At 35.6% G+C, this 27,943-nt stretch overlaps 1 protein-coding gene across 1 annotated transcript in view; it reads left to right on the top strand.

The window, feature by feature from the left end:
* LEPR (leptin receptor) overlaps positions 1 to 27,943 on the top strand; it is a 99,175-nt gene that overhangs the window by 49,177 nt on the left and 22,055 nt on the right. The window contains exons 5-17 of the mRNA XM_089921361.1: positions 3,325 to 3,470; positions 5,262 to 5,406; positions 9,359 to 9,649; positions 9,809 to 9,926; positions 12,430 to 12,629; positions 15,042 to 15,190; positions 16,217 to 16,376; positions 16,494 to 16,576; positions 19,637 to 19,853; positions 20,664 to 20,846; positions 22,231 to 22,326; positions 23,710 to 23,812; positions 24,702 to 24,777. Coding sequence (XP_089777487.1) covers positions 3,325 to 3,470; positions 5,262 to 5,406; positions 9,359 to 9,649; positions 9,809 to 9,926; positions 12,430 to 12,629; positions 15,042 to 15,190; positions 16,217 to 16,376; positions 16,494 to 16,576; positions 19,637 to 19,853; positions 20,664 to 20,846; positions 22,231 to 22,326; positions 23,710 to 23,812; positions 24,702 to 24,777 — 1,967 coding nt within the window. The remainder of the gene's footprint in view (positions 1 to 3,324; positions 3,471 to 5,261; positions 5,407 to 9,358; positions 9,650 to 9,808; positions 9,927 to 12,429; positions 12,630 to 15,041; positions 15,191 to 16,216; positions 16,377 to 16,493; positions 16,577 to 19,636; positions 19,854 to 20,663; positions 20,847 to 22,230; positions 22,327 to 23,709; positions 23,813 to 24,701; positions 24,778 to 27,943) is intronic.

Here is a 27,943-nt window from a genome sequence, read left to right as displayed (position 1 = left end):
TATATTCAGTGTATTGAGTTATTCAGTGTGAATAATATAGGCGAATGTTAACAAACTATTAACTCAGTTTTGTATGTGTATATTAAATTATATATTACATATGATACATAATTTAACGGTGCTACTATTTTACATTTCCTAAAACGATTGTATACAAACGCTTTATATGCATCTCTGCATCATTGTTTTTGACATCACTAGAGCCACTTTTCCAAGTATCTGACACACTTTCCCACACTGCTTTACCTTCACTTCTGTCTAAGTTACTGAGGAAATAGCACTTTTTGAATCTGCATATGACCTCATATTTAACATTAGGACTTTAAAATAACTTGTCCTCTAGGGATATATTTGTGATCTCCACAATGTAATTACAATGATATACAAGGAATTCAGTCATGACGTTATACCACAGGGAAAAATACAAAATCTATAAAGTATCATCATTTTCTGTTTTTAAAACCAGTTCTATCAGGTGATTTTTAGAAATATTTAGAGCCAGCATTGAATTAAATTGTTTTTAAAAGTAAAGTAGTTAAGAGAAGTTGCTGCGATAGACTTTATAAGAACCTTAAAAATGATTTTGTCTTATTTCGGATAATTTTGGGGAAAAAATCTTGCCTCGTATTGGGATATATGTGATAATATTTTTAAAAGTGCTATAAAAGAAATAAGAGAAGTTGTGTGATGGAGAATGTCAGGTGTAGGGGCTATTATTTCAGTTATAGATGTCCTCTTTTAGAAGATAGCATTTAAGCTGAAAGAAAAGAGATAGCTATGCGAAAACAAAAGGTGCTCCAAGCAGGAAGAATAGCACTCATAAAATTCCTGGGATGGAATGAGCTTGGAAGTTGGAAGAACCAAATACAAGACTCTTTTGCATGGAATGAATGAAGTAGGAGAATATTTAGAGATGCGGCTAGAGAGTCATCTGGGTCCAGGTCATACCATAAACCAGGGTTACAACTTTTGGATTTTATTCTAATTGCAATGGAGGCATTTGAACCAGGAGAGTGATATGATCAAGGGTGTGTGTGTGTGCATGTGTGCGTGTGTACGCATGCATATGTTTAAAATTTATGCTGCATGTGAAGAAGGAAATTGATGAGGAAGGAAGGAAGGATAGTTGCAAGAGTAGAAGCAGAGGAATCATATAGGAAGCTGTTGGAATTGTCCCGTTGGCTTAGGGTTGTTGCAGTGGAGAAGTAAAGAAATGATCAGGCTTGGGATCTATTTAGGAGATGGTGCTGACTGAATGTTCTAGTGGATTGGGTATGGAGTGTGAAGGACAGAGAGGAATCAAGGATAATAGTTAGGCTTGGACCTGGGTGGTACCAGAATAGTGGTACCAGATGCTGAGATGGGGATATTAGAGACGATTAGGTGTGTGACATACTATCTTTGAGATGCTTATTAGAAACCGAAGAGATGTTGAGTATGTAGTTGGATATATGAGCCTGGAGTTCAGGGGAGATATATATTTGGGAGTCTCTAGCATACAGATGTTTATGGGATTGTATGAGATCACATATTTAGAGTTCAGTGAGAGAAAGACTGAGGGATGATCAGAGAGAAAAGAGGAGTAAAGGAGTGTGGTGGCCTGGAAGCCAAGTGAAAAAAGTATTTCAGCTACTCACGGAACAAGCAGTAGGAATACTGCTGAGAGATGGAGTAAAATGAATCAGACAGTTGACATTGGATTTGGCAAAGTGTAGTGACCTTGGCAAGAGTAGTTTCAGTGGACTAGTGAGAAGAAAGACCTGATCAGAATAGGTTGCTCAGGAAAATGGGATGCAAAGTGGAGAAAGTGAGTATGCCAGCTCTTTGGAGGAATTTTCCTCTGAAAGAAGCAGGTAGATGAGGTCTGGGACTGAGTACATAGGGGGTCCAGGGAAAGATTTATTTTTAGATTTCTAATATGAAGACATATATGTATGCAAATAGGAAATGTAAAATAGTTTATAATTTTATGATTTCACTTCTGTTTGGTGTCTTTGTTTTCTGTCTTATTGGTCACGAGAACTCAGTGAATTTCACCTGTTGTTTCTGGACTTTACGGTTTAGATATACCTGCTTTAAAGTAACTAAAATTTGTAATATGTCACAGAAAGTAAAAACTTCATTAATTTTGACTCAAGGAAAGAAAAAAAACTATGACTAAATTCATGAAAATATGGAATGTGTAAAGAATGTGCCATTTTATTTCTTGAAAATAAAAGTCAGTAAATATTTCAATGTAATGGTGATTTCTGTGTTCATGAATAATCCCTGTTAATCACAAAAATCTTGAAAACATAGAGATGCACAAAGAAGGAAAATTATTTTATTCATTTATAATCTACTATTTTGGCATTTATTTCTATTTTAATATGTATTTACAAATATCCTTTAATTTATAAATTTTAATAAATCAGGAATCCAAGTACAGATGTTGTTTAATAAACTTTTAAAACTAACGGTATTAAACATTTTCAATATTATTCTCTAATATGATTTTTAAAGGCTGTATAGATTTCCCTTAAAGGGATGAATCATTATTTATTCAATCAGTCCTTTATTGTAAGATGTTTGCGTTGTTTCTACAAATGATTTAAAGGTTATATTCTGTGTTTAAAGCCACACACACACAAATCTCCATGTATGAATATACACAAATGCATAGGCGTACATAAAAACACATATACACATGAACTCAGAAATTATAAACTGAGTTAAATACCCCATTAGGATAAGAAACTCCATCCCCATTTCTGGTGACAAGCCAGGGCCTGCTAATGCTGTGTTTACTGTGTGTAAACTGTGCATGGTTTGGGCTATTTGAATGGGTATATCTGGATTTGTTGTATTTTAAAAGTAATAAATATACTGAATTTGCATGCATATTTACATGAATTTGCATGAATATGTGCATTGATTTTTGCATGCAAAAGTTATATGCATTTTCCAAATAGTGCTCTGTAATATACTTTTTCCACTTGTCATTTGCTAAAACAGTGGGTTTTGTCAGGGGAGGATTCAAATAAGCATAGCAAAAGCTAGGTTAACTAAAGTAAGGCAGGCTTTTTTACAGCAGGCATTCACATTTATCAAAATAACATCATTTACTGGTTTATAGTTTTTACCATGTAGGGAAAAGGAAATGAAGATACATGGATTGCTATAGTAAGGTACAGGAGTAGAACCAATATTTTGGTTCTGTAAGTAGCCTTTGAATAAAGACATTTTAGTTGAAAGAATAGGATATGCTAAAAACTCATTTTGACTTCACTTTATGATTATCATGAAAATGACATGACTTAAAAGTGTTCTTTTTTTTTTCTTAAGTGAAGCCTGATCCACCATTAGGTTTGTGTATGAAAATCACAGATACTGGTAATTTAAAGATTTCTTGGTCCAGCCCAACATTGGTACCATTTCAACTTCAATATCAAGTGAAATATTCAGAGAATTCTACAAAAAATATGAGAAAAGTAAGTATATTTTAGTAAATAAAATGAAAAGTTGAGAAGCAATTAAGGAAAGGTGAGACCCCCTCCCAATCCCATACAGAACACCTCTGCATACCAAATGTGCATACTGCTTCTGGAGCAGAATCAGTCATAATTTAATGTCATACCATTGGCTTTCATTCAAGAGCAGCGTAAGAAATGAGCATATATACAGCATTTCTGCATCTTCCATAAAATGATTTTAGAAAAATTGTTTGATGTTATTCAATATGTCTTACATGTAGATCCATGTTATATTTTGAGGAGCATGACAAATTCCTCCCAGAATTTACTGCGAGGAAAAGTTTCTTTTCCAAAAGTTTATGTATATTAAATTAATTCTCTGTCTCTCTCTCTCTCTCTCTCTTCTTCTCACCCTTCCTCTCACTCTCCTTCTCCCTCTCCCTCTCATTAACACCACACACACACACGCACAACTAATGGCTACAAGAAGTTCAGATACAGAATTATTGAATTCATAACTATAATATTTTCACGTAAAGACCTTCTCTGGTTTCTGATTTTACATGTCATCCTTATTTTTTCTTATTGCTCAATGTATTTCTTTACATGCAGTACAAACATGTATAGTGTGTCAAATCCTTTTTTCATTCTTTCAGTAAGTATTGAGCGCCTACTAGGTGCCAAGAACTCAGGATCCATTGTGTAGTAGAACAGGATGAGGGGAGCTTGGGAATGCTAGCGGGAGAGGGTGGGTTGAAATATTAAATGGAGGTAGGGGAAGCTCTCCTTGAGAAGGTGATATTTGAGCAGGGATTTGAAGGAAGTGGTGATGTAGATATCTGGGAGAATTGGAGTCTAAATAGGGAAAATAGCAATTCAGAGGCCCTAAGCTGGATGAGAAGCTGGAGGCCAGGGTGGTGAGTGAAGGCAGTAGTATTAGTGGATGATCAAAGAGGGGGAGGGGAGGAGGGGGTCATAAAGAGCCTTGTGGGCCATGCAAAGACTTCGGCACTGTAATTTGTGAAACTAATTGTTATCTAATTTAGAGGTAAAAACCTGTCTTTTTAGATCTGGGCTAATTTTTTAAGACTTTATATTCATAAAGAACAGAATGAGAATCCAGTGTCATGTATGGAAAAAGCAGTTGAGGCTTCTCTGGGCTTTAGCTTTCTTATCTGTAAAATGGAGATAATAGGATTTTAACTACAGGTGATCTGAAATTGTTTAATGCATTTCTGGTGCTTTTCGCCATTTTTAGTCTGCAGTGCTCCAGTCTTAATGAGCCAGGGAGTTCAATATCTTTGGAGTACATCATTGGTTGTTTCATGCAGTTAGGTCTCTTAGATATTTTGATTCACTATAGCTGATCATCAGCCTTGGGTCCTTAAAATTATTCATGCCCTCCTTCTGTGACACTTTGCTCTAGGAATGCTTATAGTTCTCTGTCCACCCCTGTGCATCATCTCCTACCATGTGTGTTACAGATGTCAGCAGAGGCTTGAAGCTTCCCACTGACTTTAGCTGTATCTCTCAAATTCTGAGAGGTCAACATTCATTATCATTCAGTTAAATGCTGATTATCATTGTGACTTTTTGCCTTGGACTTACAGGCTATTTAAAATTTTATTGACTATTGTCAGTCAAACATTTGTTATTGGGTTATTGATTTCTTTTAAATTCCACTGTGGCCAGCTAACTACTCTGTAAGATTTTAATTCTTTGAGATTAGTCGAGACCTGCTTGTGATCAGTTTTGGTAAAGGTTCCACACCGACCTGATGCTCTGCTGTTTTCAAATAATATTTAACAGGCTGATGAGACTGTCTCAGCTACATCTCTGCTAGTAGACAGTGTGCTTCCTGGGTCTTCGTATGAGGTTCAGGTGAGGAGCAAGAGACTGGATGGCCCAGGAATCTGGAGTGACTGGAGCACCCCCCTTACCTTTACCACACAAGGTAGGTTTTATAAGAGTCACTTCTACTGACAGGGGAATATGGTTCTTGAATTTGCCTTTGGCATATTATATGCATCTTAAATTTTGTGGCAGTAAACCTAAAGGAGGAACACCATATTAACTTTTTTTTTCTTTTTTTTCTTTTTTTTTTTTTTTGCGGTACGCGGGCCTCTCACTGTTGTGGCCTCTCCCGTTGCGGAGCACAGGCTCCAGACGCGCAGGCTCAGCGGCCATGGCTCACGGGCCCAGCCGCTCCGTGGCATGTAGGATCTTCCCGGACCGGGGCATAAACCCATGTCCCCTGCATCGGCAGGCGGACTCTCACCACTGTGCCACCAAGAAAGCCCCAGTTTTCATATTTTTAAAGGTATCTTTAACATCAGAAAAACTGCAATTTATTCACAGCTTCCTCGTGGAGTTGAGGTGCAATATTTTACATAGAGGTCCAGGAGTCTAATGGTGCTAGCCCTGGCACAAACCAGGTTGTGACTATAGGAAGGCAGTTCATGGTCCTTTGACTAGTTGTCTGATCTGTCAAATGTGCAAAAATTATTCCTACTCAAACTCACTCAGGTTGATTATGGATATATGGAGATAGCAAGTACCATGTAAAACACTCAGCAGATATTCAACACATTTAACTTGTGCAATATCCAACAACATTATCATTAACAGCTAGCCTTTTACTTATTCAACACAGGTGTGTCCCTCTAGTGACTGTAGACATCCCAAACAGAAAAACCTGAAAGTAAGTGAGAAATAAATCCAGACAGTGAGCAAACGGCTGCTCCAAAGGGCAGAATTTGTTGATTTAGCAATGAGTGTAAAGTTAAGCTTACTAATTTAACAAACTTGGATAGCTCCTATGCCACTAAGTGGGACCATGCGATTATTAAGGGAAAGACAGAAACTTGCCAAATAGAAAGTAGACTAGGACACCAAGAGTGGGGAGAAAATCTTATACATTTTAGTATCTCCCAAGCACATTTCTCTATCACAGTATTGTCTACTGTAATGATGTAATGCGTATTAAATCACAAATAAAAGGTAGAAGTAGATTGATAATTCCTTATTGATTAATAATAATAATATTGACAATTATAGGGTGCCTCCTGTGTTTAGGCACTGTTCTAAGTGCTTTGCACGTACTATCATTTTATCCTTTCAACAGCCCTGTGAGATAGGTACTGTTATTCCTGTTTCATAGACAAATTGAGAGTTAGATAGGGTTAAATAACTTGTAAAAGTTAAGGCAGTTAGAAAGTAGCCTAATTCCAAAGTTCATGTTTGTAACCACTAGTAAAACAATTAAGTGCATAAATGTATAATTATGCAAGATTTCTGGTGGCACTAAAAATTGATTCTTAGGGTGCAGTGGTTGAGAGTCCGCCTGCCGATGCAGGGGACACGGGTTCGTGCCCCGGTCCGGGAGGATCCCACATGCTGCGGAGCAGCTAGGCCCGTAAGCCATGGCCACAGGGCCTGTGCATCCGGAGCCTGTGCTCCACAGCGGGAGAGGCCACAACAGTGAGAGGCCCGCGTACCGCAAAAAAAAAATAAATAAATAAAAAATAAAATTGATTCTTAAAGCTAGTAAGCAGTAAGCTTAATTACATAGAGCATTTTAGTGGAACACCTCATTTCCTTCATGATTCCTGGTAAATGAGGTTTTAGTGCTGCTTAGTTTTTTTAGGTTTAGGTTTGCTGAGTTACGTTGGCTGCAATGTCTGCACTTCACAGTGCTGACCACACTTGAGGTTTATTCCCTGAAAGGTGTGCAACAGCAAAGCATGTCTCCAAACTCGGGGACTTCCTGTTCTTGTGTAAAGGGATTTGAATCCTCCTCCCTTAAGTCTAGTTACCTAATATTATTAGATTCACCTCCATTGTTCACTAATAGGTGCTGTAACGGCATCCACCAAACAGAAACATTCTGTAAGATTGAGGTGTTAATTTGTTTAGAATGAGTTAGCACACCCACCTTATCATTTTCAAACAGTTTGGGTTTGTTTTTTAAAAAAAAACCAGAGGTTACTTGATGTATTACTGCAGACAGAATGCTAATTCTCAGTACCTTTGTAACTACTACTTTTTATTCATTAATATATTAAAAGTGAACCTACCAAGTTCACAGTTAATGAAGCATTGACTATTCCTAGTCAAGGAATTTTTATGGATTCTTTTATTTATTTTTAAATGGGGTATGAATCCCTTTATTTTCTAATTTTGTAGGTCTTATGTCTTTTTTAAAAAAAATTAGTTTGTTTTTTTGGCCACCCGCCATGTGGGACCTTAGTTCCCCAACCAGGGATGGAACCCGCGCCCCCTGCATTGGAAGTGTGGAGTCTTAACCACTGGACCGCCAAGGAAGTCGCATCTTATGGATTCTTTTAAAATGAATTGGATAGGTTCTTTCTCTATAGCTGTTGGGAGATCTTGGGCTTTTAGAGGAAAACTCAGGACCTTCCCAGAACTTATAAAGTACAAGAATATTGCAATTTACATACTAAAAGCAACTTTAGAATTGCTGAATTCTTGTAGTACCTTTATTAGCTGCATTCTTGTTGCTGTGAAAGAAGAGGAGAAACAGATATTAGATAATTTGTACACTTCCTGTGCAGCTCTTACACCAGGTTAAAGAAAATATTTTGTCCTTAAAGAAAGATAGGTAATCTTCTCCAAGAATTAAAAAAAAAGCTATTTTCTGGAGCTATGATAACACATTTTAAAATAATTTATCTAAAATGTTTTGATCCATGATTTATGTTCTTTTGAGTAATTCACTAATATTTATCAATAGAATTTCCTTTTTTAATAAAATTTATTAATGTAGATCCTGTAAAGGTATTGATACTTGGTCATGAGAAGAAAATCATTATTGTTTCCTTATTTTACAATAAAGAAATAAATTTTTTCCTGTTTATGCTTGACTGTAGACATACAAGATGCAAATATCTTATATGGATTATAAATATAAAGACATTGGAGTTTAGCATGCTATTACTGAAAAGAGAAAAATAATAAAAACTAGTCAAGGTTTTTTTGGACTTGTTTTGAGGGTAATCCAAATATGTATGAAAACAGATATTCATATTCTATCAGCAGAAAATAGCTTACCTTAAATTGTACAACTGAAATACCCTGTTTTTGTAATACACTATGGCAGAAATAATTCTGTCCTATGTAAACATTCATTTATTTTTATTGTTTCTAGTAAAACATAGAGACAAACTATGTTTCCAACAATAGGAGACTGAAAGAGTAGTATGGAATAGTGTATAGGCATTAAAAATGATATTTTAGAAAAATACTGATTCCCCTTGTCCTCAACCACAGGGTACTGGCACTAAATAACTTAAAATGATACTACAGAACAGTATTTACAGTTTTGCCTGCTTTGTTTACTGGTGCATCATTGATTTTACATTTCCTAACAAGTTTTCTTATTTAAAGCTTATTTCTCTACCTGCTTACTTGAAATTTTCATGTATCCAAACGAGACAGTGGCTATCACCATTTATTCTTCAGGATTTTGTTTTGTAGGGATTTGACTTAAGAACTTGCGCTAAGGTTCACTGATTCTGAAAGCAGAGTCTGATGGAAGACATACCATTGTGGAATTAGACTACATTTCATTTTCATTAATTTCCTGCCTATCAGTTAGCAAGTGACAATTACTGTCTAAAACATATTTTATAATGCATAAGTCTCTGTGTTTAGAAAATACTGAGGACATTTATGGAGGCTCAAGTCACTTGGGAATGGGAATGCTTGGGACACTTACTAACTGTACACGAACAGGCAGCTACAGTTCTGCAGTCTCTCAGCGCACTCATTTTATTTTGGGCAGTATAATCCTGAATGCCTTGTGAATCTTTTTTACATGGTATCAGTTGCTTACGTGATGTTTTCTGTCTTCATCTAACATCCTACCTTTTTTTTCCCCATTACAGATGTCATATACTTTCCACCTAAAATTCTGACAACCGTTGGGTCTAACGTTTCTTTTCACTGCATCTATAAAAATGAAAACAAGATAGTTTCCTCAAAAAAGATTGTTTGGTGGATGAATTTAGCTGAGAAAATTCCCCAAAGCCAGTATGATGTTGTGGGTGACCATGTTAGCAAAGTTACTTTTCCTAATTTGAATGCAACCAAACCCCGAGGAAAGTTCACCTATGACGCAGTGTACTGCTGCAATGAGCATGAGTGCCACCATCGCTATGCTGAGTTATATGTGATTGGTAAGAATTCCGGGATTTTCTTCATTTTATTCCATGAGATACATTTTTATTATGGACTCTATCTTAGAGTCCCATTGAAGATGTTAAGGAAATTTTATTTTCATTAAAAATGTTTTGGTGCTTTTGCTTTATAGTAATATTTTAATGTGTTTTAAATAGATGTCAATATCAATATATCATGTGAAACTGATGGGTACTTAACTAAAATGACTTGCAGATGGTCACCCAGTGCAATCCAATCACTTGTGGGAAGCACTTTGCAGTTGAGGTATCAGAGGTATGTATATTTTTGCTGTTTTATTTTTCTGTGGATATGGTGAGATAAACATCTCCTGTAGAATATCACCATAGCAGTAGTCTGGTAGATTTATTCCCAAAAGAGGAAGGTAGAATATTCTTAATTAGGAAATTTTTAGAGGGTTAAATAAATTGGTGATTCTTGAAAAAATTCACACACAAAAAGATTGTAATTTGTTTTTGCTTCAGATTATTTTTTTCTGATGATCAGTTAATTCTCCACAGTTGCATTTTAGTTAGTAAATGAAATCCAAAAACTTAATGTCTATACATTTTAATTTGACTTGGAGAATTAGCTAGAGGAGAATATCAAGGATTATAGAAGCCTCATATCATTTGCTGAAGATTAATGTTTTAGAAAAAGGTTGGAGGTAGTGGTACAGATATTGTAAGAGATAATATGAATGGTCTTTAGAAATAGGTAAGATGATTATTATTTTTTAATTGAAATATAGTTGATTTACAATGTTATGTTAGTTTCAGGTGTACAGCAAAGTGATTCAGTTATATATATATATGTATCTATTCTTTTTCAAATTCTTTTCATTATAGGTTATTATAAGATACTGAATATAATTCTCTGTGCTATATAGTAAATCCTTGTTGTTTATATATTATATATATAATACTGTGTATCTGTTAATCCCAAACTCCTAAATTATCCCTCCCTCCCCGCCCTTTCCCCTTTGGTAACTATAACTTTGTTTACTTAATAAGGATTAAACAATTCTAGTAAAGAGTAATTTGCGTGGCTTTTTTTTTTTTTTTTTTACCATTCTCTGATTTGAAAAGAATTCAAGTCATCGTCTTCCTATAGTATTCTTCTCTCTACAGAGACCTTTATCTAAAATAATAACACCCTTGATTAGGACAATTTTTATAACATTCTTTAGTAGTTTTCAAGTGTGTGTACTACTCTTAAACACCCTGTCTCAGTTTGTACTGGGACTTTCAATTTGTATAGCTTGTGCTCATTTATTCTTAAAATCTAAAATTTCTGCTTGAAAAACAAATCCATTTCCTCAAATACTGTGTTCTGATTCCTATTCCTAACGCTCCCAGTCTATTCTTAAGTAATATTAGAAAAAAATGAGGCAATTTCTTTGTTTCTCACATGGGAATAATAGCTGTCTTCATCTTACCTGATATGAGAACTTTAAAATCAATAGAATATTCATGGCATACCATTTTACTTTTGTAATCTGTCTTTACTTTCTTTCCATGGCATTTTCACATTAAAAATGGTGTTTGTGGACAACTATTCCATAAGCATTTGGACTCATTTATCTTCCTAATATTTATAGAAGAACCATGAAACTAGCTGAATATATGTGTTCAAGTTTTTTTAACCTCTCTAAGGCCTCAATTTCCTTGTCTGTAAAATGGAATGAATAATAGGACTTGCAGGGTTTCTGTGAGAATTAATGACACTTTATTTAATTATAGTTAAGTGATATGATTTCTGCTGGTAAACATTCAATAAATGGTTATATCTGTCGTGACGATAATGATGCTAACCTTTGGATTCCAAGTGGACTATTAGTGTGCTTCTGTACAAGGTCAGGGTTCTTATTTTTTATGCACAGATGACTCTTCATCCCTCTTCCTCATTTAACCCCACCCACCACACTGATTCACACACACACACACACACACACAAACAGTTGTAATTTTGAGGAAATAGGAAGAAAAAGGAGTCACAAAAAATGGAAAATGAAAGACAGAAAGATATAGATTTTTCATTTTCTTGTAACCTCCTTACTCCCATTCTTATGGAAACAGTAACTGCTACTTTAGCCACTTAAATACCATATTTAAAGCAAATAATGGCAGAAGGGCTATTGCAAAGGAGGAGAAATGCTTTGTATTCTCTGAGGTGGAGTGTTGATTGGGATGTAGTGATAAAAAAATATTTTCTTAATTTTCTTCTCTGAGAAAATAAGTGATATACCTGACTATATGATCCATATAGAAGTCAATAATTGATATTATTTTAATTATATTGCTTTGAACTAGAAAAGATTAGGACAATGTCAATTAAGCTACAGTCTACTATCATTATGTTTTCAATTTGTTTTGTGGAATTTAAAGTGCAAGGAATTTATCTTCCTTTCCATATCAGGAATTCCCCATTACCACTTGTGATCTTTATTTTAAAAATTCGATCACTTCAGTATAATATTAGTGTAGCTTCCAAAGTGTTGTAAGTTCTATCTCCAATTGGATCCCTACCTCTCTGTTAGAACATTGCCATTTATTTCATTTGCATACCCACTTACTGTCTAGTGAAATATTTAAGAAGGGTTATTTTCTCTTTTCATGGAAAGATTGTGATATAGCTGAGAATTCAAAAATGCCTTTCTAATAAGAACAACTACTTTTAGATGGAGCAAAAACTGTCTATTTTAAACAACAAAGCAGAATGCTCAAATATTGCTTTCATCAGTGTTGTATATTTATTGATTGTTTTTGTATCTTTTAAGGAGCAGCCTTTACTGTTCTGATGTTCCATCTATTCATCCCATATCTGAACCCAAAGATTGCCACTTGCAGAGAGATGGTTTTTATGAATGCCTATTTCAGCCAATCTTTCTATTATCTGGCTATACAATGTGGATTAGAATTAATCACTCCTTGGGTTCACTGGACTCTCCACCAACATGTGTCATTCCTGATTCCGTGGGTATGTCAAAAACTATATGTATGTCTTCATTTTTATTAGCATATTTGGATTCAGGTTGGTTCAGGGTAACTGTTAAATTTTCTGATCACACTAGATTAAAAAATTTTTTTTCCTACTTACAGTGGAATTGAAAAGACAGTTAGCCTTAGAAAGTTTTATACTTTTGGCTTTATTTTAAATCAATAATAGGAAGATTTTCAGCATATAATTTGATGAATTATATTGATCACTGGGTATAAATTTAGTAGTAATATTATTCTAAATAATGCACTATTTTATGTTTTTTTCCCAATGTACTTATGAAAACATTTGATGCTTTTAATCTAAAAGTTTAATTTGGATATTCTGACGGTTTTTGTAATCTGAGTAGTCATAGCTCAAGGCTTTAATTTGTAAGGCTGGGTAGGAAGCAGAAGGATTCACAATAACTCAAGTGAAATAAAGAGAAAATAGACAAGGATGATGACATCCATTACAACATTTTAAACATTCTTTTAAAAGGATATTTTGATTTCAAAGGAATAAGAGACCCCTTGGAGATTTTGATATGTTACTCTAAGTATCACTGTGAAATCGTTTTTTTTTTTTTGCGGTACGCGGGCCTCTCACTGTTGTGGCCTCTCCCGTTGCGGAGCACAGGCTCCGGATGCACAGGCTCAACGGCCATGGCTCACGGGCTCAGCTGCTCCGCAGCATGTGGGATCTTCCCGGACCAGGGCACGAACCCGTGTCCCCTGCATCGGCAGGCGGACTCTCAACCACTGCGCCACCAGGGAAGCCCCACTGTGAAATCTTTGGGAAATGATCCATTTATGATTTTGCAGCGAATGTAGAAGAGTATCTTTTGATGCTATATAATATTTTGTTGGGGAATTGTACCAAAAATTAACATTTGATCCATTGTATTTTCAAATAATTAGTACACATCTGAATTCAAATCTATATTTTGTTAAATATAGCATAAAGTTGTCATAATTAAAAAAAATTTTTCAATATGAAGTCCCAGTTAATTGATCTGCCCTCTCACCACCCCTTCCTATTTAGTTTGGTTCCATTTTAAGTGAGTTTACTGTAAGCAATACTTCTCTGGTACTAAATATCCTAAGATAGCAAGGAACTGTCCTACCTCCTTACCCTACAGACATACACAGATATACCCTCACATGTATTATATGACAACTGCAACATGGATTCAGTTCGATATCTGAACAATTTTTGATGTTATTCTTTTCAGTACTAACATAAGGCATTTAAATTGCACTTATATTGCCTACCTAGTACTAGAAAACAATGTGAAAATTCAACTTTGGAATCCAAATGCCAGCTCCACTTATTACTAGCTTTGTAAACGTGGGCTGGTCACTTAAGTGCTCCGTGACTATTTTGTCACCTATAGAATGTGGAAAGCTCCTTTTACCTCCCTAATGTGGGTATTGTGGGGATCACATAAACCATTGTACTTCAAAGCATTCTTTCTATAAACTAGATATTCATGGAATATATACATGTGATAGCTATATGATTCCGTCAAGTGCAATCACAGCTTTAATGTGTTGGGGTCTCTTGAATGCTCATACTTCCTTTCCTGAAGAGGAATTATCTTTTCAAGAGATGAAATATATGTCATCTTATTGGTTGGTGAAGAACGTCTTCTTGGCATATGAGGAATTGAATAAGCATGAGATACTGTATAGTAATTAAAAAGTTTAGGTGTTTTGGTCATCAGTAGTCTAAAGAAGTATTGTTGATGAAGTCTGTAGCTTCAGAGGTTCACACTGTCATGCTTGAGCTGTGAGATGTTAGTTCCCAAATACGTTGAGTTTGCATGTTGCCTTTTATTATTTTTTAAAGCCCTTGCTGTTCTGTTCATCTTTGCCTCTATTTCTACCCTTTAAAAAGCTTATTTTCCTCAGATTGTAGAGAACCAAGGCTTTACTCTGCAAGACTTCCTCTGACCTTGACCTAGAAATACCTAACAACAGACAGTAGAAGATTTTGAAAATCACACATGTGGAAATGAATGCGGTGTATAGTTTTTTGCTTTTAATGAAAGCTCTATATAGAACAGAGTTTGCTACTGATATTCCTCATATGATCAGTATGGTATCTTTTGCATGCAGAGCCAATGGTTCCATTTCTAATCGGGTCTTACAGTTAACGTGCAGAGTGACATGGACGATGCATTGATCTTTTTTCAGTCAACCTCTCTATTTTCAAAATAGAGATAATCCCTTTCTTATGTATCACATAAAGTTGTAGGGGATCAAATGAGATAATGAAGGAGAAGGTTTTGAGAAAGAGATGTTACTTTACAAATAGAAGATATGGAAGATTATAACATCATAATAACATTTTAAAAATATTGTTACTGTTTAAATTACTGGTATATAATACTTTAAAAAAATTTTCTAGTGAAACCACTGCCTCCATCTAGTGTGAAAGCAGAAATTACTGTAAAAATTGGATTATTGAAAATATCTTGGGAGAAGCCAGTCTTTCCAGAGAATAATCTTCAGTTCCAGATTCGCTATGGTTTAAGTGGAAAAAAAGTACAATGGAAGGTACCTTTTACCTGGAAATTTCTTCAGCTTGCCTCACTAAATATTATTTCTTATAACTGTTTAAGAAGTTTATTGCATAAGGTTTATTTTATTGGCATAAAAGTACATCCTCCTGTATTCCATAGCTCTTTTTATTAAATAGATTGATCTAATTCTAACCCTTTTAAGAAATGAAATTTCCTGCTATTTATCATTTCCCAAAATGTGTTTTGTAGTACATTGATCCCATACAATGTTTCTTGAAGAAAGATCACATGGCTTAATAAAGTTTAAGAAACCCTGAATCACCATATGTCCCTAGTGTAGAATCATGGTATATTACATATTAAAGGTTTAGAGAAGTCCTGAATTTAAGAAACATTTGTGACTTTATTTCATCCTATGTTTCTCAAACTCATTTTACCAAGGAATCTTTTTCCCTTTAACAATGTTCTTTAGTACACACATGTTCAATGGGACACATCTTGGAAGAAGCTGCTTTTATCAAACAACCAGAATCACACCCATAGTGGCAAGTGTGCATATGATGCCTTCCTGTGTCAGTTTTCTGATGGCAGCCTGCAAAGACCTAGAAATAGCAGGAACCCTAGAAGAGAATTAGATCACAATGAGTTCAGCTGTAATAAATGTGACAGTTTACTTGCTTATTGAGGAGACTGAATATCAGAGATTCTCTGCAGCAGGCCCTATCTAACCACTAGGTTAAAATTCTTAAAAGTCTTTGTGTATAGAGGATTAGTGGACGGAGATTAGTAATAGGGTAAAAGAGTGATTGGGAAGTGAGGTTGCAAGTGGGCCAGTCCAAATCTTGTCACGAGATGGAAATAATAAGACGACTGAGGCAATCCTTAACTTGAAGGAGCTCATGATTCAAGCCTAATAAGAGTATTTATAAAGCCAGAAAACACAGTCAGTTCTCTCTTAATTTTGGAATAGTGTTAGGGTTTAAAATAAAATGCACTTCAGGGCCCTTTAGCTACATAGGTGTTAGTAATGATCAATCTAATAGTTTGACTTATTTTACAGGTATTTGAGGTGTATGATGCAAAATTAAAATCTGCCAGTTTCCCGGTGCCAGACCTGTGTGCAGTCTATGCTGTCCAGGTGCGCTGTAAGAGGCTAGATGGACTGGGATATTGGAGTAATTGGAGTACTCCAGCCTACACAATTGTCACGGATATAAAAGGTTTGCAAAGATTTTGTGAACGTGTCTTAAAAATGCACAAGTAGGTGCTTCCAATGTGACCGAAAAGTAATCCTTCCCAGAACACATGTACAACTTGGGCTCCTTGTTATTTTGCAGTTCCTATCAGAGGACCTGAATTTTGGAGAATAATTAATGAAGACAACACTAAAAAAGAGAGAAATGTCACTTTGCTTTGGAAGGTATTCCTGATTTCTATGTTATTCTTAAATTTTACTTCTATACTCTTGAAAGATTTGTTTCATTGTAAAAAAGACTTCATTGTAAAAAAGACTTACTTAATAATTCTATCATTTTTAGTCTCTGCAATCCCAAGTTTATTTCAATTTGGAGAAGTGATTACAGAGAGCCAAGGTGTGGAATGGAGGGAGCACTGGCCTGGAGTTTGGAGACTTTAATTCTATTCTTGGCTTAACATAGTATAGTTAATCAGTGCTATTTTGACAAGGTCACTTAGACCCTTCAACCTCAGTTTCCTCATCTGTGTCAACATAAGATTGGACTGGATGATATCTAGTGTTCCTTCAAGTCCAAAAATTCCATTTGTATTTAATTCTAAACAGAGTAAACGTGGCCTTCCCTACATATCTCAAGGGCATTTAAATTATTCTTTTTTTTTTTTTTTTTGCGGTACGCGGGCCTCTCACTGTTGTGGACTCTCCCGTTGCGGAGCACAGGCTCCGGACGCGCAGGCTCAGCGGCCACGGCTCACGGGCCCAGCCGCTCCGCGGCACGTGGGATCCTCCCGGACCGGGGCACGAACCCGTGTCCCCTGCATCGGCAGGCGGACTCTCAACCACTGTGCCACCAGGGAAGCCCGATTATTCTTTTTGTATGATGGCAGATACACGATGGATATTTCCAAAAACAATGAGTATACAGCTTAGAAAGTTTCAAAGCGTTCTCTCTCCCAAATGAATTGATTTCTATCCCAAGTGAATGTATTTTTTTTGGTCCGAATTTTAGGGAGACACAAACATTCAATCCATAGCAAACATCATTTGTCATTAGGGAAATACATATTAGAACAACAATGAGATACCACTACACACTTATTAGAATGGTTAAAATCCAAAAAAACTGACAATAAATTGCTGGCTAGCATGCAAAGCAACAGGAACTTTTATTCTCTGCTGGTGGGAATGGAAAATGGTATAGCCACTTTGGAATATAGTTTGGTAGCTTCTTACAAAAAACTTTGGTACTTTCATACAATGGAATATTATTCAGTGATAAAAAGAAACTGCTCTAAAGCCACAAAAAGATATGGATGACTCTTAAATGAATGTTGTTAAGAGCTAGAAGGCTGCCTAAAGGGCTACATTATGATTCCACTTACAGGACATTCAAGAAAAGGCATAACTGTAGAGATGGCAAAAAGATCAATGGTTTCCAGGGGTTTGGTTGATGGGGAAAGGTTTGAATGGGTGAAGAACAGGGGATTTTTTATGATGGTGAAACTATTCTGTATAATATTGTCCTGGTGAGTACATAGCATTATGCATTTGCCAAAACTCATAAAACCTTATACCACAAAGAAAAAACCTTAGTGTATACAAATTAAAGATAAATCATTAGGAGGTTGGAGAATCCCAGGATGGAATCCAGACTGCAGTAAGAGAAACTAACTGTATTACAAGTGTATGGAACAGTCTTACTGAAGGAGTTGGGAGAAAAAGGTTCAGGCCTAGGTAACCTTGTTAATGAGTAGATTCTTAAGACTATAGGCAAAAGAAACTGTACATAACCACTGTGTCCTAGCTGATAAAGTCATTTCTCTCACGAGGTATGGGTTAACAATTCTTGTATCATTAGATATGCAAACTGGAATTGAACAATTAAGCATTGGATGATGGATGGTAGGAAGGACCCAGGTTTCTCACTGTCGAATTGGTTACAGACAAGCAAGGAGAAGATCGGAATGATCCATGTGGTAATGGATTAGGGTTGGAGACATCAGCATGAACTCATGTTTAGCTTAATATGGATACAGATGGATTCATTTAGAAATTTTCATAGATATGTGTGTATACAGATGCAGTATACACAGATGTATTTCCTTGATCTGTAAGCTGAGAAATCCATATTCTGGTAGTAAGGAGTATTCCCAGATTTGTTTCTAATACTATTCTCCAATAAAAGGAACTAGGGCTCTGTGAAAAAAATGCTGGGTTATAGGGCTGGGGCAGGAAATAACACAAGATGAGCCTAGAGCAGCTTGTAGGACTAGAAAGTAAGGACTTTATCATCAATTTTACTTGATGGTTACGAAAGTAAATATTTGTATATGAAAACTGACATAGATTTTTTTAAAAAACAAAATGCAAAATTTGCATGATTTTTCAGACATTTATTGCAGAGGCTGCTAAAATCTTACTCACCACCTACCCAGGTTCTTCCATGCCCTGCAGGGACATATTTATGTTTGTTTGTATTTATGTTTCTCAATTTCTGACTTAGAAGAATCTCAATGACAAAAATTGGGAAGCACTGTTCTAGTCTATTGTATAGAGTTAAGCTTTCTAAGGGTTTACGAGGGATTGGTAGCACTTAAATCTTACCTGAAACAGGTGAAGGTGATGGGGGAAGTGGGATATATTGTTATATTCTGTAGAATGGATGAATACAATTGGACTAATTATATATTTTACACTGAATCATCAGTGACCTGGTATGATTTTTTTTTAACTAAAGGCACAAATTCTGGGGTTCCATGTACACTGTCCTGATAGCCTCTGTTACTGGAAGGGGCAGCATATCAAGGGAAGAAAAAAAATGAGTGACCAGTCTCACCAGGATTAATAGAAGTGATGATTAATATCTTTTCAACTCTCTCTAGTTGTTGCTTTATGAAAACAGAGGGTTATTCCTTTTTTGCTTTTTAGATGAAGAAACTCTCAACTCTCTTTCAGTCTTTCTTTTCTCTAGAATTAGAGTGAAACTTCCAGGTAGAAAAGTGTCCTATTTGTATCCATACTTCATTATCTTCAAATGATTTAGTCTTTGAGTCTTAAAAAAAAAAAAAAAGAGGGGGGAGATAAGTTTCCCATGCTCCATAGCCACCCAGATGGCTTCAGGGAGACTGTGGTCAGAGCCCCATACCTCAGCCTTGAATTCAGCAGTGCTTGCTCTGGCCTGGCCCCTGCTTACCAATGGGAAATGTTTAATAGGAGTTCCGTGAGCTCAGTCAGTATAAAAAGCACTGTAGCCCTTGAGCTAATCAATTTTTATGTTTACCGCAGCCCCTGATGAAAAATGACTCATTGTGCAGTGTGAGAAGATATGTGGTGAAACATCATACTTCCCGCAATGGAACATGGTCAGAAGATGTAGGAAATCACACTAAATTCACTTTCCTTTGGACAGAGCAAGCACACTCTGTTACCGTTCTGGCTGTCAATTCAATTGGTGCTTCTTCTGCAAATTTTAATTTAACATTCTCATGGCCCATGAGCAAAGGTAAGAAAAGGTACACCTCACTTTGCATTCACAGAGTCCAATAGATGAGACAAACATTAATCAAATAATCATGCAAGTTAATGCCTATTTACAAACTGAGACGAGTGTTCCCAGGAAAAGAGTATAATTTTATAAAAGAAAAGAAAATAAGAGCCTAACCTGGTATTGAGTGTCAGAGAAGCTTTCTTGAGGATACAGTAGAGGAATTAAACTTCCCCAGAAGGTTGGGGGAAGTGCTCCCGCGAGAGGAAAAATCTGACCAAAAGTCCTGTAGTCCAGGAGAGGATATGAAGGAAGACCTGGTTGGCGCTGGTGCAAAAAAATCCAGAAAGGCCGACAGAGGCTCTGAGGTATGGCCCTCAGGGAATTGTAGGCATGATAGGAATTTTGTTCTCACGTGCGGAAGTCTGGAGGCTTTTAAGTGGGACTCTGTGGAGAATGTTAAAATGATCAGATTTGTGCTTTGAAAGCACTGACTCCATCAGCGGGAGAGAAGATTTGGAGGGAATTAGAATGATTAATAGGCTTGTACAGTATTACAGTAGAGAACACCTTTTGACCATATCCAGAAATCTCTTTTTTGGATTTTAGGTAGAATCTTATTTCTCCTCATAGCATATATTCCCACACCTCTCTGCTTATATGACTCTTGTGATACAAAAATAATTGCCATGTATAAATGTCTGCTTTATTTATTTGTATAAATGTCTGCTTTCTCTTCCTTCTCCGTAGGCTATATGTTCCTAAAGGCAATTAGGAGATCTTCATTAATTTTGAATTTAAAAATAAATTTCCTTGTTTTCCCCACAGTAAATATCGTGCAGTCACTCAGTGCATATCCTTTAAACAGCAGTTGTGTAATTCTTTCCTGGATGCTATCACCCAGTGATTACAATCTGATGTATTTTATTCTTGAGTGGAAAATTCTTCATGAAGACAATGAAATTAAATGGCTTAGAATCCCTTCCTCTGTTAAGAAGTATTATGTCCACGGTAAGCTTACTGTACTTTAATTAAGTTTCTCCTATGGATTAGTATGACGCTACAGATTATTAATTCAAATAAGATAGTCAGTTAATGAAAACTTCAAAAATATAGATGATAGATCTTGCTGCCTAAACTGTCATCCTGTTACAAACATTTAATTCTATTTCATTTGATCCTTTTCCATTTAAATATTTTATGTAGTTGTAATCATATCATCTACCACTTTTCTTATGGTTTGTTCCTTTGATATATCACAAGCATGTTTCTATATTGTTCACAATCCTTATAACTATTTTTTAAATGATTGTATAGCATTTTATTCCAGAATCTACATAAACCATTTATTTATTTGAGAACATTTATGTTGCTTCCAGCTTAACCTTCTTTTAAAACCATTTTAATGGCTTTTGATATCTGCTGACAAATTGTTTTCCCAAATTGTGTGCCAACTTATGATGTCACTAGCGGTGAGTGGGAGGGCCAGGCTGAAGGTCTGAGGATCATAAGCCAGCATACTATTCCCAAAGTAGACCAGTTACCCCACAAGGTGATTAAAATACAAAATATTAGTGCACAATACAGAGTCTCCAAGTCTGAGTAAGGTTTAAGCAGGGAAGCTAAGTATTGCCATGTTCTTATTTACAACATCATCCCAAAGGCACATACTTCTATTTCGTTGCAAAGACCCTAGAATTTAGCATCAAGGTAGATAGAAACAAATTATTGATAGAGAACTAAATCCAGTTCATTACTATACTGTTGTCTAGGTGTTTACCCTCTGTGCTTCAAAGAGATTTATCTCTTGTGGAATAATATTTATATCTTATTAGCATTTGTAAAAATGATAAATCACTGATAGATCCATTTTGAGCTTTGCTATGAAGGTGATCATCCTCCATAGATCTAGACGCCTGGATATATAAGGTAATTCCTGGTCCCCACTCCCATCTTCTCTGCATGGAATTTCATGAGACTTTAGTCTCCCAGCTGCTTTGAATGGGGAGGCTAAGTAAACTAAATTCTTATGAAAAGGGAATATTGCTGGCTTTGGTCTTAGGAGGTAGAGTGTATTGTCCTGGAAAGGGAAATAAAACAACTCCTACACCCTGAACTTGAACAAGCCGGCTATCACTGGAACATGCCTTTGAAAAATTGCAATCTTCTATCTTTGGGTAAGATTTTAAAACATTATTTGTGAAATTATTGTCATTACAGTAGAATTGGTAGTGCTTAGATTGTCTTTGAAACTCCCTAATTATCAGTTTCAACCCATAAGTCATCAATTTTACATCCATGGAAATATGAGTCACTTAACATTTTTTTTACATAGATTTTGCTCATTTATATTAATTCAGTGGGAATGACTCTTTAAAATATTTTTTCTCCTCAGATCATTTTATCCCCATTGAGAAGTATCAGTTCAGTCTTTACCCAATATTTATGGAGGGAGTGGGGAAACCGAAGATAATTGATAGTTTCACCCAAGGTAAAAATGTTTACTTTTAGTTTCTTTTTACACAGATTTGTGGTTTCCTCCTTAGCTAGCAGTAATGCTGCCATCTGATTATTTTCTTTCTGATGGAATCATGGAATAGCCCAGAGTCTTATGTAGATGCCTCATGGGTGACTGAAGTAAGGGTACATGGTTCCATGGTGGTGGTAAGAAGAATAATCAGGAGTGGTATTGTACTTTTGTATTGGTAAGTAAAAATTTCAGTCTAAAAGTTGATGGAAACAAAATAAAGGGAAGTATCCAGCTATACAATAAAATACATCATCATAAAGATTAATAGGAAAAATATTAATTTTCTGTACAATTAATATAAATACACCTACCCCAAACAATATGTTTTGACTCATATTTATGAGTCTTTAAATTTTAATGATCTTCTAAAGGAAATCTTTTTCTAAAAATAAAACTGTAGCAATAATTATAGAAAAAAGTTCACAGGTGTCTTATATTTCTGATTCACCTTACTGTACTTGAAGTGGGAACATTTTGATTCTGCTATTACTTTTCAGGTTGTCTTCAAGTCCAAGCAACCCAGTAATGAAGTTTCAAGAGAGAAACATTTCACCTGGTTTTAGAATTAAAATAATTATAAAGCTTCATTCATGTATTTTTCAACAAATATACACTGAACACTGTTCTAAGCACTGGGGACTGAACAGTGAACATAAGTCTGTGCCCTAAATGGAGCTTAAACTCCAGTACTCTAATAAGAATGACAGACAATAAACAAATCATGTATAATATAATGTCAGATAGAAATAAGTGCATGAAGCAAAATAAAATGAAGGGATAGAGTTAAAATGTGGTGCTTTAGTAAGGATGGCCCAAAACGGTCTTTTTCTCTGTGAAGGTGATATTTGGGTAAAGCCCTGCAAGAACAAAGGGGAAGAGCATTTCAGCAAGGGGATAGCAAGTGCAAAGGCCCTGAAGAGTGAGAGTGCTTTGTGGTTCAAGAAACAGTAAGGAGGTCAATGTGTCTGGAGTGAGCAAGATAGAGGTTGGTGGGTGTTGTAGGTTGCCTTCTCTAAAAGCAGGTGCTGAAACAAAGAGTCATCATAACAACTTTTATTGACACTTGGACTCATATAATCTAAAAGTGACCAGATGGAGAGAGCTGGCAAATAAATACTTTTGAAAAAATGTTTTGCTAAATTACAAGAAGCATAATTCTGACCAAAATAATAATTTTATTAATGTGATCAAAGCTATACTTTTATCTTCCTCTTTCTGATTTTTATATCTTTAAAGGTCATTCAGATTTCTGTTGAAATCAGAAAAAAAGTCTATTATAATTTCTGATTCAGAAAGATGTTATTTCCTCAAGCTTCAGAGTTGTGTGAATTTTTTCTTTTTCAGATGATGAAAAACACCAGCATGATGCAGGTCTATATGTAATTGTGCCAATAATTATTCCCTCTTCCATCTTATTGCTTGGAACATTGTTAATATCACACCAAAGGTATTGTACTTGGTGTTAAAATCTTGAACATATTTAAACCTTGATTTTAGATCCAAATCAGAAACACTGAAGTGTTCTAAATATTTTTATATGTATTTGATGGCAATGAGATGGTGTAAAAAGAAAAAACCTGATTTCAGGAAACCACACTCGGTTTTGCTAGTACACATAAGCCTCAGGAAAATAACAAGCTTATAATAGGAAATCCTAGGCAGTATGTTCTTAGAGGTGAGAAGAATGGCTTTCAAAGTTGTACAATCTAGGTTGAGAACCTTTAGTGGTGAAGATTTATCTGAAGCCGTCAAGTTCACTTATGGTCAGTAGGCATTCTGCTTTTTAAACGTCAGCGCTGAGTGGCTCCATTCTGTTTGGTTTGGCAAATGGCCTTGAATTTCTTGGATGGTTCTTTGGGTGCCCCATTACTCTGTGCTGAGAGGTGCGGACCATTGAGGTTATTTCACACATGCCAAATCTCTACAGAAAATGTTGTCTTCTAGCAGTGAAGAGGGAAAAGTGATTTTACAATCTGAGTTTACCTTTCAGTCAAGTGAGCTGATCGGGCCATATCCAGTAGAATTGTTTCTGAAACTCAGTTGATGGCCATATTTAATATTTAATTTTCTCTGAGAAAAACCTGTGCAAAGCATTTAGCACAGTGCCTGGCAAACAGTTTTTAATAAGAGTTGGCTATGTTTATTATAGTGATGGACTTTGGTCTAGACAGAAAGTTGGTGGAGATCTTCATGGTAGAGCATGTGAAAGTGAATCTGATCCTACTGAGGCATAACCAGTCTGGTAGATAAATTTCTAGTTTGTATATTTATTACCTGTTAACATTTTCAATGTGCATGTTTTTCTTTACTTCTAATGCCTTATTTATCTTTTGTAGGATGAAAAAGCTGTTTTGGGAAGATGTTCCAAACCCCAAGAATTGTTCCTGGGCACAAGGACTTAATTTTCAGAAGGTCCCTTTTTCAGTTTTTTAAACCCCAGAATATATAAGATCGCATTTTAGATGCTATATGCCTTCTAGAGCTTCAAACATTTTTAAGGTTTAAAACATTTTAAGGATAAGGTTTAAATCTTATTTTATTCAGTTCATCTTAATATGAGTCTATTTAATCTGTTATTTGTTTTCAAGAATAGCAAGATGCAGGGATTTGAAACCAGGACAAAAAAAAATTCAATAGGTAGTTTATCATCTGAGTTAACAAATACATATCTTTCTTCTGTGTCACAGTATATAATAAAATAAATATTAGAATATTAGAGTCAAATCTGGTGGAGAACAAATATTTGTGTATACTTTTTTGGTATAATTGATTGTCCTTAGGAAAAGGCTGGAATCAATATTTTTTAACCCTTGTAATTATCTCCATAATTACTTAAATCAATTAAAAACTACATAAATAATCCTTTCCTCAAATACTGCAATCTGAAAAATGCAATTATAATAAAACTTACACTTATGAAGATAGTTCCTTTCAAGCTACTTTATGGAACAATTAGTCAACTCTAATAAGATAATTTGCACTTTATAATAGAATTTCTCAGAAAACTCTAGAGTTTAACAAATGTATCATTAATTCCCATAATTTCCCTTGAAGCAAGGTTGGTTTTCCACCCATAAAATTGGGAAAATAGGGCTTCCCTGGTGGCACAGTGGTTGGGGGTCCGCCTGCCAATGCAGGGGACACGGGTTCGTGCCCCGGTCCGGGAAGATCCCACATGCTGCAGAGCGCCATGGCTGCTGAGCCATGGCCGCTGAGCCTGTGCATCCGGAGCCTGTGCTCCACAACGGGAGAGGCCACAACAGTGAGAGGCCCGCGTACCGCAAAAAAAAAAAAAAAATTGGGAAAATAGAATTCAATTTTCATGGCAAAATATCTTCACGCTGTTTTGAACAATAATCATATGGAGGTTATTATGCAGTCTCAATAATTGTGTCATCATTAGTCACTGTTACCAGTCTTCAGTGGTTTTCTTTTAGTTACAAGATCAAGTACTCAGTGACTTCTCTCTACAATCTGTTATCAACCTACAGATTTCATTTTTTCTGTCCGTGGGCCTTAGTCATGCCTGCACTATTCTCCTCACCTCTACAGACCCTTCCACGTCAATGAAGACCTTGCTCTAAGCTCTTCTTTCCCCAAGCCTTTTGTGAACAAATGTAGTTCAGAAGAATTTCTGCCCCCTTTAAGTTCCTGGAGCATTTTATTTTTTATTGTGAAGAGTGTTCCGAGTTCAAGGGCTGTGTTTTACCAATCACAACTATTGTTGAGCTTCTCCTGCTAAAGGCAAAGTACTAGGGTCAGGATTTATTAATGACTTGCTGATATCTTATAATAATGTCCATTTATTTATGTGCAAATCACTGAGATACACATTCTTACACTCATTAAGATTTTTACTTCAATTCTCAGTATCTCTGTTTCCTCTCCTGTAAAATGAGGTTTAATAGAACTTACCTCATTGGGTTGTTTGGGGGACTAAAGAAGATAGTACTTCTAACATAATATTGTCTCAACAAGTATTAGTTATCATTATTTTACATATTTACATGTTTTATGTTATTCTTTCAGTTACCCTGTGGGATAAGTATTATAATCTCCATTTTATAGAAGAAAAAAACCTAAAGCTTATAATGGTTAGGTAACTTGTTTTAGAGTCTGGCTTAGTTTTCTAATTTGTCTGACTTTGGAGCCTGTTCTATTAGTAAGTGTTCTCTCTGGCTTTCGATTTTTTTTTTTTTTTTTTTTGACCATGACCCACAGTGAGAAAAATGCTTTACCTTGCAACCTAGTAAATGAGTAGATGTAGGTAATATGCAAAACTGAAACAAAAGATGCTCAAAACAGTTTTACTATTTGCAACGCCCTCTGTTTTCAAAATTCTGTTTCATTTCAAAAATACTGGTTACAACCCTCTACATTCATTCACATACTAACAGATATGATTTGCGGTTAGAAAACACTGCTCTACAGTTTACCGATGAATGAATTAGTGAACAGATATGTAATAATGTGGGCAAAATAATGCAGACATTTAAATTGTAATCTTTCAGTGGAAGAGACAGTGCCATATCTTCAGACATGGTAGCAGTGTAGTTTTACATATGGTCATTCTCGTTATAGAAACTTCCCTTAGCCTGAACCTAACCAGCCCCGCACCCATACACTTCTCAGCTATGCCCTTACTCACTGTAAGACACGGAGTCTCCTTTCATTGAAGCAGAGCTGATGTTTTTTTCAATTAGTAAAGTATTTATTCCTCTTCTTTCTCTTCTGTTATGAATTCTTACAGTGACGTTTATTGTAGTGATAGTGATATTTCAGCCATATGTATTTGTTTGTCATTCATTCAGCGAGCACAAAATGAGAATAAGTATTTACATGTAAGTCTAGGATGTTGCTAGGCTCTGGGAAAACAATTTGTAAGAGATTTTCCTTACCATCTAGGCAGTAAGACAGTGAGGTCATAGAGGAGTGACTTGGTTAAAAGCAGAATAGAAAAAACTTTTCTTTTCTCTCTCTAAAATGGTTTATTTATTTTAAAATTCATTAATTCATTCCATCCATTCATTCAAGGGGTATTTATTGAATAGTTATCCTATGCCAGTCACTATGCTAGGCCTTAGGGTTAAAATGGTCAGAAAACAGGAACTCTTGGAGTGTGCAGTCTATGGGGAAGATAAGCATTAATCAATTTATAACTGAAATAACAAATAATATACATTATATATGTTATATGTAATATATATTATGATAATATTACAGACACTAATAATGATAAACTACGTGTTGTGAAAGAAAGGGCCCAGTGTGCTGAGTGTCGTGTGTGGGATGGGGGTGAGCTGAGATCTGGAAAATGAGCAGTCATTAACTAAGATTTGTGGTGGAGGGTAGAGCCCAGCAAGTCCGCTGGTGAATACAAAGCCCTGTGGTAAGAAGTACCTTAGCACATTTGCAAGCTGAAAGCAGGGAGATTAAAAGACAAAGAGTAAGGAGATTATTTTTCTTAAATATTGGGGTTTTTTCTTCTTTTAATGTGAGAGGAGTTTTGTCTAAAAAATCTAAATACCTATCTAAATAAAAAATTAAAAGCTTCACCATGTCAGTACATATAAATGTA

This window comes from Delphinapterus leucas, chromosome 1 (genome assembly GCF_059928025.1).
Source record: "Delphinapterus leucas isolate spDelLeu-1000000601 "Yukka" chromosome 1, BTC_Dleu_Yukka2, whole genome shotgun sequence".
NCBI classification, from domain to species: domain Eukaryota; kingdom Metazoa; phylum Chordata; class Mammalia; order Artiodactyla; family Monodontidae; genus Delphinapterus; species Delphinapterus leucas.
The sequence above is the reverse complement of the archived record's forward strand: the minus strand, read 5'-3'. Positions and strand labels throughout refer to the sequence as shown.